At 39.2% G+C, this 12,540-nt stretch overlaps 1 protein-coding gene across 3 annotated transcripts; it reads right to left on the reverse strand.

The window, feature by feature from the left end:
• Nucleotides 1–1,095: 1,095 nt before the first annotated feature.
• On the reverse strand, nt 1,096–7,738 carry LOC108086952 (ATP-binding cassette sub-family A member 2). 3 transcript variants are annotated; one of them, XM_043207803.1, is made up of 11 exons: nt 7,458–7,738; nt 6,912–7,401; nt 5,625–6,851; nt 4,497–5,129; nt 3,507–4,323; nt 3,019–3,267; nt 2,678–2,966; nt 2,127–2,436; nt 1,563–1,888; nt 1,437–1,502; nt 1,096–1,370 (listed from the first exon to the last, which is right to left on the reverse strand). In XM_043207803.1, the coding sequence occupies exons 1-11, from the start codon at nt 7,676–7,678 to the stop codon at nt 1,151–1,153; spliced, it is 4,848 nt and encodes a 1,615-aa protein (XP_043063738.1). In that variant the 5' UTR covers nt 7,679–7,738; the 3' UTR covers nt 1,096–1,150. The 3 variants fall into 3 exon arrangements, with proteins under 3 accessions (XP_043063738.1, XP_043063737.1, XP_043063739.1); XM_043207802.1 differs by having other exon boundaries at nt 5,625–7,401; XM_043207804.1 differs by lacking the exons at nt 1,096–1,370; nt 1,437–1,502; nt 1,563–1,888; nt 2,127–2,436 and having other exon boundaries at nt 2,889–2,966; nt 3,041–3,267; nt 5,625–7,401.
• Between the last annotated feature and the right edge of the window lie 4,802 nt (nt 7,739–12,540).

The following is a 12,540-nucleotide window of genomic DNA, read 5'->3' on the forward strand; positions in this document are numbered from 1 at the left end:
GATTAGCTAGAGTAATTAAAGATTTTTTTAATTTTTATTCTTCTCCCAAAAAATTATTAAAAATAGGTTTGAAGGATTAACAGTTGGCTAATAAAAATCTATAATTTTTAGATGTTTCCCAACCAAATTCAGGTTATTTTATTTCCCTGCGAGTTTTTCTCCTTAAAATCATAACAAGTGAGAAAAGCGACTGTTTATCGCACATTTGCCAACATTCTGCTCACATAAGGATAAAGTATGCCTACTTAACTTTTATAAGGCTTAGGCGTTATGGGTGAAATGAAGAAGCAACAGTTGATGAAAATATTGCGAAAGCCGATGGGAATTTGAGGATGTACGTGCTTCCTGGGCAAAAGGAGCTTCAGTTACCTGGAGAAAAGAGTGTGTATGCGCATTATTACGCCGCTAATTAACTAAACGCACACACATGTACCTACACACTCACCTCGGCCACACTCCTTGGCCAAGTTTTTACAGCCTTCGCCATCTCATCAGCATAAAAGTTTTTAATGAGCCATTTTGTTACTCTTGACAACGCCCCCGTTGTCGCACTTTGCGCATCTCGGGGTGTAATTCAAATGCGAGGCGAATTTGTTATGACAAGCTCAGTTGACACATTTTAATTAAATTTAATTAATGCATTCGGCAGCATCCCGCTCCACTGCGTAAGCCAAAACATAATGCCGCCGCAGAATGAATGAGCATAAAACCAGGAGTGTGGAATTCAAGAGTGAAAGTGATGTGTATTTTGTTTTATGATGTGTTACATTTGTCGCCTCAATCGAGACAGGTTGTACATTTGGACCACGTATAGAAAAATTCAACCTTCATAAAATAATGAAGTGGGTAATTAAAGAATGGTTGGGGTGGGACTTAGAGTCTGCTATCACACAAATTTAAGCTTTTTCAATGAAAATTTAATTTTATTGTTATTGGCCCATACTTTATTCATGGAAAGGAATTAAAATTTAAATGCCAACTGCACTTTAGTTAATTAAAAACGTGCGAAACTATGTTAAACGAAATTGAAAAAAAAAACTAAATTGTCACATTTGTAATAATAAAATATTTCAACTCATGTTTATTATCAGAGAGTTTGTTTTATACACATTTTATTTCAAAACAAATGAAGTCACAAATTATAAATTTTTCATTTAGGTGTATTATTGACTGATTTGGATTTTTGCGTATTTTGTTTCCTTTCTTCGGCGATCTCCATGAAAACCTCTTCCATTGATGGCTGTGATAACGAGTAGTCGGCCAAATGCCAGGAGCCGCGCTTTCCTTCGACAAATTCGAACATTTGCGACCAGCTGCTATTGTCATCAGGAATATGAAATGTAAGCCTGCCACTGAACTCGTATATTTCTCTTAAGATAAAATAATATTGATTAAATAACATTATTATTATAATCCTCCTGCTGGATTTTACTTACTTTATAGTTGCATCTGGGAATTTTTTAACAAGTTCATTTTCGATCTTTAAAAGCACATCAGCCATGCTGAAGAGATTGTTAAAATTATATTTATTTAATAGTGCGAAGATCGAATTGATAACTTACTCCTGCGTATTGGCGTTTATCGTTAACTTCAGAACCATTCCCCTTGCAATTTTGTTCTTGACATGCTGGTTCGAACCCATGGCGTAGATACTTCCGTCCACCAAGATAACACATTTGGAGCACAGGGCATTCACCTCGTCCATGCTGTGGGATGTGAGCAAAACGGCCTTGCCGGTGCTGGCCTCCTCGCTTATTAGGGTCCAAACTCTAAGCCGGGAAGCGGGATCCACTCCCGAATTGGGCTCGTCCAAGCAAATAAGTGATTTAGCCCTACAGGCGATCGCAGCCGTGATTTTCCGCTTGGTTCCGTCACTGTAGTATTTAATCTGTCGATAAACAAACATTTTTTGGTCAAATATCATTTGATTTAAATAAATTTATTTAATTAGTTAATTACAAATGTATTTATTGATTTAAGTGGAGATTAAGATATCGTACTTTTGATATCGCAAAAAAAATATGTATGGGATAACACATCTAAGGAAATATTTTTGAAATTATTAGAAATATAAATATTTTTAAGATTTTTATAACTTAAATAAATTTGCCCTTTAAAAGCCTTACCTTTTTATCCAAATGCTTGGTGAATCCGAACTGATCGGCCAGCTGCTCACATCGTTCTTTCAGTATGTCTGATTTAGTTCCTCGTAGCATCAAAAAGAATTTGACCATTTGGCGACCCGTGTAGAATTCGAAGAGCGAGTCGAATTGTGGGCAATAACCGATTTCTTTCAGTGCTGATTTTCGATTCTTTTTCATGCTATAGCCAGATATGTATATATTGCCTCCGTCTATCGAATGTTCGCCAACAATCATTTTGAACGTACTTGTCTTGCCAGCTCCATTGGGTCCAAGTAGACCCACACAATAGAACCTGCAAGTTCTCTCAATTAGTTTCGAAATGTAAACTGAAAACCACATTGGATAAATATATTAAAAAGACAACGAACGAATAACGAAAGATGGATAATTAATCTTACTTTATATCTGTACAATATTATATTTACAACTTAAACTTACGTTACTGGGCTTTCGGTTATTAAGAATATAATACGTATAGTAAAAGCTAAAAGAGTTTTTAATCTATATTAAATACGCCAACATAATTTACTTACGGCTTCACGACAAAGGATATATTGTTAACCGCTAAAGGACCGCAGCAATAATTTTTGGAAACCTCTGCTACGACTAAGGCCCGACTGCCAATTTGATCTGAGTTCATACTTTTTATTTTCTCCGCCTCCTTGAGAACTTTTGGGTCATTAATATTACTTTTTCGCTGGACTGGGCAGCAATCTTTCAAAGCATACCACAAACAACCGCCATACTCAAAAAGTACTATTATTATCGAGAAAAGAATGGCGCCAACAATCAAGCAAATTATCTCAGGCCAGATTATCAGATCTGTCAATAACATAAGAATTTAATGGCATAAAGTAACATATTTAAGACTTACATTCACAAACGCAGTGTTTTACCGAGTTAGCAAAAGGGTTAACACAATTGATCTCGCGTTCACCTTCACTTTCTATATATCCTGGACTGCACACATAGAAGTGCGAGAAGCATTTGGCTAAGCTTAGGTAACCAGCTACCATAGGATGTAGGTTGGCAACATATACAATAACATACACGTATGTACGTAAATCTGGTATATAAATTGCCATTGTTCCAAAAATACTTAAAATTGTAGCCAAAAAAAAACCTAAAAGAAAAGAAATTTATAATAGGGGTACTGGAAATATATGCTGAATTGGATGCATATGTATATAATATAATATAATATATATAATATATATATATATAATATGTAATATATAATATATGCATATAAAACCAATATAAGTTTAACAATTTGCATGTTTTCTTAAACGACTCTGAATTTAAATAGTGATAATTTCATTTGAAAACTTTAAACTATTTGGTCCCGGTTTTGACACATACCTGAAAGTAGGACCAAGGACACTATCAAAACTGAGGCCGAAAACACCAAAATCATGAAGTAGCAAAATATCAGGCCCGTTAATCCCATTAAAAGGAGCACCAGCAGCAATTGTTCCCAATGAGCGGATTTGTAAAGGGGAAGAATTAGGACCAGAACCAAAATTAAGTAGACCATCATGTCGATGAGAAGGTTAGTTAGCCAATAGGATATCATGCTCAGCCCGGAAACCTCTTGTTGCATTTTCATGTGCGAGTCCCTCTCCACGATAATCATGCTCGAGAACAGGATCAGAGCGATGCATATGTAGATATAAACGTTTAATTTCTTTGCCGAGTTATCCTTGTCTATAAATATGTCCTCCTTGAAGGGAGCAGTAACTACTTCCAAGTTGATTTGGGGTCCAAGAAACTCATGGGCCAGGACATTGTAGAGCAGGTTAAGGGTCATGGGCCTCGCATGAACAAAATGTCGGGGGCCAACCCATCCAACCAAAGGAGTTTGCACGCTGACTGCAAACGGCATGAAAACAATCTCGCGACGTCCCTCTTTCGTTTTCGAAGCTTCCTCTAGGTACTCATCCACGGTTAGGGACGTTTCCTTAATTTCGATGTCATCTCCGATCACCCTCGAGAGGGTATAGGGTGTAGGTCTTATTCCTGTCGAGTTACCCGGATCTGACAGCAATGCGGAGACATCGTACCGATCGTACACACCGAAATTCATGTCCAACCTGATCAAATCTTCCGATTTGTCAATCCGCAACAACATCAATAGGAAGTAGAAAAGGGGAACCAACAGGAGCACCAGGAAGTAAACCTGATGTTATATAGTTAAGTTTTATAATTGATAATTGATTCAAAGAGCGGGAAATGTAATAAAATTATTATGTGCATCTTTGAGTTTAAATATTCAATATTCAAATGTTACGTATTTTCCGTATTTTAAAAAAGCAATTATGGTTAAATCAAGGATGTCTTAACTCTTATTACCTTATAGTCGTAGAGAAACAAAAACTTCTTGGTCCCCAAGGCCCCCCACTGATAGCAACATTTGTGTACATTTTTATCCTCATCATCGCTCTCAAAAGATTCATCGTCGTCATCTTGATTTTTGTCAGCACCACCATCCTTTCGAGGTGCTTGGAGATCCTCCGCCCCAAAAGTCATGAAAATCTCCTCTAGACTCACGGAACTTATACCAAATCCCCGAACACCCAAATCATCTCTCTTGCGTTCCAAGTCGCGGAAAAGCGCCGAAAACGATTTCGACTTCTTGAGCGGCAGCTTATAGCAAACATCACGGCCCTTGGTGCTATATGGCGTTATTGTACCCACGTGACTGGATATCAACGCGGAAAGCTTATCCACTTCACATCTTTTTCTAGTTTCGCAGGTGAGCAGGCAGGAGGCATCCACCAGGTTCTTGAGAAACGGCATCGATCCAATGCAGCGCAGTGTTCCTTCGCTTATGATGACCATACGATCGCAGAGGACCTCTGCGTCTTCCAGTTCGTGGGAGGTTAGCATGATGGTGCAGCCCTCCTTCGACTCCAGGATCAGTTTCCACAGGTCCCGCCGGGAACTGGGATCCAATCCGGTGCCGGGTTCGTCGCAAATTAGAACCTGGGTGGATACAAAAGTTGTTATCCCCAAGCCATAAAATTAATTTAAAATTAATTTTTAATAAAAAATGTGGTCACTAAAAACAAGGTAATCGAGTAAAAAAGAGCAAAATGGTACAATTGGAAAACTTTTTAAACATACCCGTTACAAATTTGTGACAACACACATGTTACTGTACTGTGAAGATGTGACCAATCATTGCAATTGAATGACAAATCGCAGATACGAAACGACTGCATGAATCATGCACATTACTATTGCAAATACGGTCACACGAGTCCACAAGTAAAAGCGAGAATACAGTGTTAAAAGATCATATAATTTCTCCAACTTTAGAAAATAGTGTTATGAAACAACCGATAGAATGAGTAAGGTTACATTAACTAAGTGTCAAGTCACTTGACTCAAGTGATTAAGTAAGTTGCGTTTTAACGATACTATTTTGTTCTTAAAAATCAACTAATTATCAAATATTTTATATTGCGTTCACAGTACCTTGACGCCCCCGCAGAGGGCACAGGCGACGCTCAGCCGCCGCTGAGTTCCGCCGGAGAGGTTCCGGACTGGCGCCCTCCGATTGCTCTCCAAATTGAGCTTCTCCAGGTACTTTTCGACCTCGGCCTTGACCTCCGCACCCCTGAGTCCTCGAAGCCGGCTGAAGAACTCGATATGGTTTGCCGAACCCATGTTCCTGAACAGTACATTTTGCTGCGGACACAAGCCGATGCACCTGCGAGCTTTGTAGCGCTGCTTCTGGATGTCATAGCCATTAACCAGAGCCGTTCCGGAAGTGGGCATTATAAATCCGGCCAGCATGCTGATCAGCGTGGTCTTCCCGGCCCCGTTGTGTCCCATCAGCACGGTGACCTGATCCTCGAACATGTCGAAGCTCACGCCTCGCACCGCCTCCAGTCTGCCGAAATTCTTGCTGAGACCCATGATCTGAACGCCTGCGGTCTTGCCCTCGGGATCCGGCTCCATCAGTTCGTCATCCAGGCGCTCCACGTCCAGAGTGGATGCCTCTCGGATGCCGAACAACCTGCGGAAGAGCCGCCTATAGGGCAGCAGGGCTTGCGGATTACGGCAACAGAAGGTTACGGGAAAGTGCCAGGGTCGGGCAACTCCGTAAGGACCTGGCCGAATCTGCTCCACATACAGACAGATGAGCACGCAGACGATACTGCACAGTATCATGACCAGCAGGACATACCCGATGCTGACCGAATCCCCCGGCCAGGCGGTCTGGAAGAGATTATCCCACTGGACACCCACACCGTAGTCTTCCCAACTGCCGGCCAGTTTGCTCAGCAACATCAATCCGGACAAGAGGAAAACGCTAATCAATGTGTCCATTGCCATCCTATTATCCTCTGAATATAGGAAATAATACGGTAGTGTGGTGGCGAACAGGGACAAGGTTGCGATCAAGGCGACTCGGCGTTTCGTGGAGATCAGGCTGCTCAACAGGAAGCTGAAGCAGATCATACAGTGACCGAGGACCATCAGGATGAACAGGAGCACCGACCAGTGGGTGAACGGCACAAAGGCGATCAAGGTGGTTTCCTCTGGCAGAACGACTTTCCAGCATATCGTGATCAGAACAAATCCAATCAAGAGGATTATAAAGTTCTGGATGTACCACGCCAGCCATTGCAAACCGGAGCAAACACCCAACAGGGCCAAGGTCTCCTTTAGCTGAAGAACCTTTTCCTCCACAATGCTCTGCAATAGAATCTTATAGAAATCTCTGATATACATAAAGCCCTTGTCGCTTTCGGATACCTTTGTCAAACTTACGACAATGAAGTAGGTTACTATTATAATCATAAGTTCGGCAAGTAATTTTATAAACGGTGCGAAACCATTATCATAAATCAGAGGTGAGGGCAGGTCCTTGAACTCTGGAAACTTGGCACGCTCAATATCCTTGTTCATCTCCTTGCACTTTTGTTGAATGTGCGCTTCGCTCAATGCCTTTTGGACTCCCATATAACCATTGAAATAGATTAAATTCGTTCCAAAGAATGCAAACAAAGGTTGCACCTTTCCTTTCCAATTTTTGGGAATGCGAATAGCAAAGGATAATTCATCGGGCCATTCGTTCCAACTTTTGCGAAACTCGATTCCAAGAACGCTACTTCCCGGATCTGCGAAACTAATTAGGGCATCTTTGAGCTTATCTGCATTTTGAAAGCCCGTGATATTGCTAGTATTAAATATTCCCAACATTGACTCGAGAAATTTAGTGTGAGGGGCATAATATATGTTTCGGCTTTATAGCCTATCATTAAATTTTATCCGAAGAATAAACAGATTTATTTGACTTACGGAAGGCTTTCGAGGTAGAACTGGACCGGAATTACTCCTTCAGTTTCTGGTTTATCTCCTATTGAAGGAAAAAGCCTCAGACACATAAGCAATACGGGCAGTATGGCAAATATTATAAAAAGGCTGACCATGTAGCACTTTTGATCGAAAATCAACAAGAAGTTCTTCCATACGAGCAGCAATAATTGTACCAGGAAGTTGGGCCCTTTGCGCTCAGCCATTATTAATATGTTTTTCCGAAAAAGTGTATAAGATCCAAAAAACGTGTTGATATATAAATCACTACAAACTAAAAGCAAACACGAAATTCTAAGCCACTTTGTTTTGGGTGGGTCAGGACTTGAATTTAATTCTGTGGGTAGAACCATAAAATGTAATAATTTCATATTTTTTAATTGCTGTGTATAACTACCAATTAAAGATCAATAGGCATTCTGTGTAAATTTATATAATTTAAAATTTATATAATTTTAAATAGTCTATATCTACAACAATGATTCACATCTCATATTTCTGAATGCTTTCAAGAACAATGAAACACATTCACCTTTTGTTGTCAGCTTCTGCAACTTTCTAAAGTCAGCCCCAAATATCGCCCCAAACTAAGACCGTTAACACACATAACTTCAACAAATAGGATTACTGCGTCACTTTCAAGCCAAGGAGCTCCGACTAAAGTCTGGTCATCATCACAGGGTTATCCATTTTACCCGAACAGCAGCCAGGGCGAAGCCCCAAAAGTCAATCAGTCTGAAATTATAAATGCAAATTGATGAAGCCAGTGAGGCTGGCAGCTCATTGATTACTGGGTTTGCTGGGATGCGGAGAGGACATAAACAAAGGTCCACCGCACAGGACACACACATCAAGGCAATCGACGACGACGACTCCAAGACGGATGGACAGTATATAACAATTAGAAGTTTCCTGCTGATGCACGGAATCGGAGGACACGGGAAGGCACCTGGTAATCTGAGGCCATGTGGACAAACGACGGTGGCAAAGGCAACTTGTCAGCTCGAATGACGTTTTAATAAGTCACATAATTCATGGGTCGAAAATGGGCGGAGGGGCTGTAGGTTGGACTCGGCACGGAGATAGGTGGTTGGAATCTACTCAAAGGAGTTGAGAGACTGGCGAATGTGAATGTCCCGCGTTCCCCGAAACTCCAGAATACTTGTTCAGCATGTAGATTGCAGCGCGACTGTCGTACAGTGGGGCTCATCAGGACCAGAACCACTCAATGCGGGGGTTTTTAATTATTGCCATTAATAAAATATTTAATGACCTTGCGGTACTTTTAAGTAAACAAATGTTTGTTTTATAAAACCTGTCAGCACCTTTTAAAAATGCAAAATTGATTAAGAGTAAATACAGTCTGGCAAAAAATTAATGTAAATTAAAATGGTTGATTTAATTATTTACTTTTTTAAATTGTAAAACGAAGCTCTTAATTCTTATACAAAAATGATTCTGAATAGTTAAAATGTAACGTAAAAAATAATTATAAATATGATAGGGTATCACAATAGTAATTTATATCTATAATAAAAAAATTATTATTAATATCAAGTGACTGTTATTCTTCATGATTTTTATTTCTTAAAGAGAAAAAAAATTTATATGTATAATTATTTTATATTTATATATTTTTAATGGAATATAATTTTTAACATATAAAAAATTATCAAAGAAATTTTACATCTTATCTGTTATCCTTATAGATAGCCCACTGTGCACGTTTACCTGGTTAGCCCGCGTAGCATCCACTGCCTTCGGGGCAAATGGCGCTTTTGGGACGCTTTGACACATGCTCCCTCCGCACGCTCCACCACCCACCCCCTTTCGCCGTCCCATCAGCCCCCATCCCACTGCTTGTCAGCTGCTCATTTGTCAATGTAATTGATTTTATGCCTGGGCTTTTGACTAAGGTTGTCGTGCCGTTAAGTTGGCCTGTGTATGGACTTAGTGGAGGGGATAACTTGGCCTAGAGCAGACAGTCAAATCGGAGATCACAGGAAAAATAACAGTCCTTCTTGTTTCCTAATTCATTATCAAATAACAAGGTTTCGCATTCATAATTATCGTATTAATTTACAAATAGTATAGAAACAAATTTAAAGTAATAAGTTTTAAATGATCTTTTTTATTATAAATGGAGGGAAAAAAGTTTTGTAGTTTGTTCATTTTTATTAAAAAAAAGGTGTAAAACTTCAATCGCATTTTTTTCAGTGTGCACATCATGGTCAAAGGGACGAGTGAAGGGGCATCCGCAGACTGGATTGGTTTTTGCGGCTGAGATAGTCGGAGCTACCTGGCAACTTGGCCACTAGCCTTTTGCCTGATATATTATTCGATTACAGTTAGACGTAAATCAAGTGGAAGAGCATGATGTAGCCATCACGTGAGCTTCAGGTTCAAAATGCGAATTGGGGCTTGAGTCGGGAGAAGTTATTGCGTTGACTTCATATGACAACGATTCAAATTGAATGTCTGCCCTGACCGATGGTCACTTGGGAGGCTGGAATCAATAAACTATGAAAGAAGGTCAAACGGATGTGGTCACACATGAGGTGATGTTTAAACTCTCTGTTGAGAGGGATAATCTATGGGTTTTGGCATGATTAAAGTAGCTTAAAATAGGAAAAAAAATATAATTTGAATTGGTTGTTATCTTTAAAAATAGTGCAATCAAATTTTGGAACTATTTCAAATAAAAATTTTTCCTTAAATAAAAAATATATATTTATATTAATTAATTTTAAGAATAAAAAATGCTCGTTGGACTGTATAAAATATTTAAGTGTTTGGAAAATATCGAAATGGGGGAGCCTCTTACTTCCTTTTAAGACTTAAATTTTAAGTGTCGTAAAATTTTCTGTTAATATTTTTTACACGGCTTTTAGCCAATATAATGAAATATAAAAATTCAGCGTCGGGTAATTTTTCTAGCTTTTCAAATTTGATTTTTACACATTTCGTGACGGCATGATTGAATGATGAATTGAGGAGTGAGAGATTGAGGCACAACTTAATTTTCAATCAATGCACGAAACCAGAACAAAAGCCCGGCCAAAACCGGCGGAGGAACCGGTAGCCGGGAGCTGGCTGCGACTGAGGCGGCTGTTTTATGGGTGAGCGCATTGTATCCGCGAGATACATAGATACTTCTGTTGGCCAGTGCCCGAGGCGCACACACGCGTTTTGTGGTGGCAAAAAAATCCTTGGCGCTCATAAATTTTTATAGCTTGTAATTATTTGAAATGTCGGGCTGGACAAGTCTACAGTTGGGCCCCCTTTTCCCAATCTCTCACAATTATTCCGGCTTGACTGCTGTTAGTGTTGTTGAAAATTATCTGGCTTTTTTTAAGGTCAAAAGCCGGAAGTTTTTTAAATTCAAATAAGAAAATTTTACGTAAAAGTTAATATTGTATAACTCACTTATAAATATAAAAACAATACCTACTAAGTAAAAAAAAAAAGGTTAACTATTTGGTAGCCAAAAAAATATCTATAAATAAGTATCTATATAATTTAATTCCTTTTTTTCGGTTTTTTTTTTTTAGCTACCTAAAAAAAGTTAAGCACAAAGTTAACACCAATGGGCATTCTTATTTGCGCATGCGCGGCAGGCGGTCCGAGTGTATGAGTTTGGCAGCTTCCTGCTTTGTTTGGTTTTCGGCTTTGGAGCAATGCGAGATTTATACTTTGGCTTAATTAATGGCAATGCTTTCGCTATTGGGTTTTATGGCTCGTACGCGTATCTTGTGGATGCATTCGAACTGCCGGTATCTGTAATTAGTCGTGGCCAGCTGAGAATCGTGTTTACTGTGCTGTCTTGGCCAAAACTATCCGCCTTGCTCTCTCTTAGGTGCTAATAAAGTTGTCAGCTAATGAAATTGGCAATGCCAGGAGCTACAATCACGATTGTTGAACGATAAACGATTAATAAAAAATGTTTGGTCCACAGCTTTTACTTCGTTCTATGGTCGCAATTAGGAGTTAAATATATTGAGTGTGGGAATCAGATATATATATATATGCGTATACAATAAATTACTTAACATTTAAGGTAATTATAGTTTGAACAAATTTTCTGATTTTTACCTTTTGAGTTTTTATTGGTAGAGTATCAAAATTAATACCACCAAACGTTTGGGTTGCAAAAGTTCCAAAGATAATAATATTCCACACTTTTCTAGGGGATAATCACGACGCTGTAACATATCAGTGTGCACTCCCGAACATTAAGCAATATCGCTTTGCTTGCTCATTATCTTCACAGCCGGCACTTCCCCGATTTCCCCAATTCTCGGCCACTTTCAACGCCTCGGCGAGCAAACTCAATTACTTAGAGAACACACTTTTGTCCCGCACTTCTTCTTCTGGCCCGCCACGCCCCCCCAACCGCTCACCGCCTCTTTTTCATCCTGAGGCGATTCCTGTCTTGGCTTTGGCTTTCAGTTTGACTTCGTTTCGTTTCTGCCTTTCTGCCCGGCAACTTAAAATGCAAACATTTGCCGAGCTTCTCTGGAGCGGCAGAGCTCTTCTCTACATGGCTGTTTTTGCCTTTTTGATGATTACAAATTAATCACACTTTAAACATGGCAATTACGCTCTGGAGGGGGCCACAAAACTTGCATAGACACTTGGCCCGGTGGATCCCTATCCCGATCCCGAACCCGGCTTCCTCAGCAGCGAACTCCGCTTCTTTTATATGGAAAATTGCTTCCTTTCGCTGTTTAACTTTCGTTTTAATAAATAATCAAGTAGGCTCTGAGTCGGGAGCGCAGCTCCACTTCAGCTGTGTTAAGCTCCACTTTAGCTTCTCGAGCACTCAAAAAAAAATAACGAAGGAAAACACAACTATTCAAGTTCAACTGAAGTTCTTAATTTCAAAAGATTGTGTTAAAAATGTTATTGAGGATGGATCTTGATGCATCTTTTTGTAAAATAAAATTAAAAGTATTCGTTAGTTAAACTGCCAATTACGAATTCAAATACATTTATTATTTTTTACTAATTAAATTATTAAACTTTTTTTCTGAAACAACTATTTTGTAAGAGTTCTAAATTTATGAAG

The sequence above is a fragment of the Drosophila ficusphila genome, unplaced genomic scaffold, assembly GCF_018152265.1.
Source record: "Drosophila ficusphila isolate 14025-0441.05 unplaced genomic scaffold, ASM1815226v1 contig_286, whole genome shotgun sequence".
NCBI classification, from domain to species: Eukaryota; Metazoa; Arthropoda; class Insecta; order Diptera; family Drosophilidae; genus Drosophila; species Drosophila ficusphila.

Bases quoted from the DNA above. Each gene is read 5' to 3' on its own strand.
- LOC108086952 (XM_043207802.1), bottom strand. From the start codon at position 7,678: ATGGCTGAGCGCAAAGGGCCCAACTTCCTGGTACAATTATTGCTGCTC. The intron at 3,268-3,506 runs GTATGTGTCAAA...CTTTTCTTTTAG, and splicing joins GTCCTTGGTCCTACTTTCAG to GTTTTTTTTTGGCTACAATT. The intron at 1,371-1,436 runs GTAAGTAAAATC...TTTTATCTTAAG, and splicing joins TTCCCAGATGCAACTATAAA to AGAAATATACGAGTTCAGTG.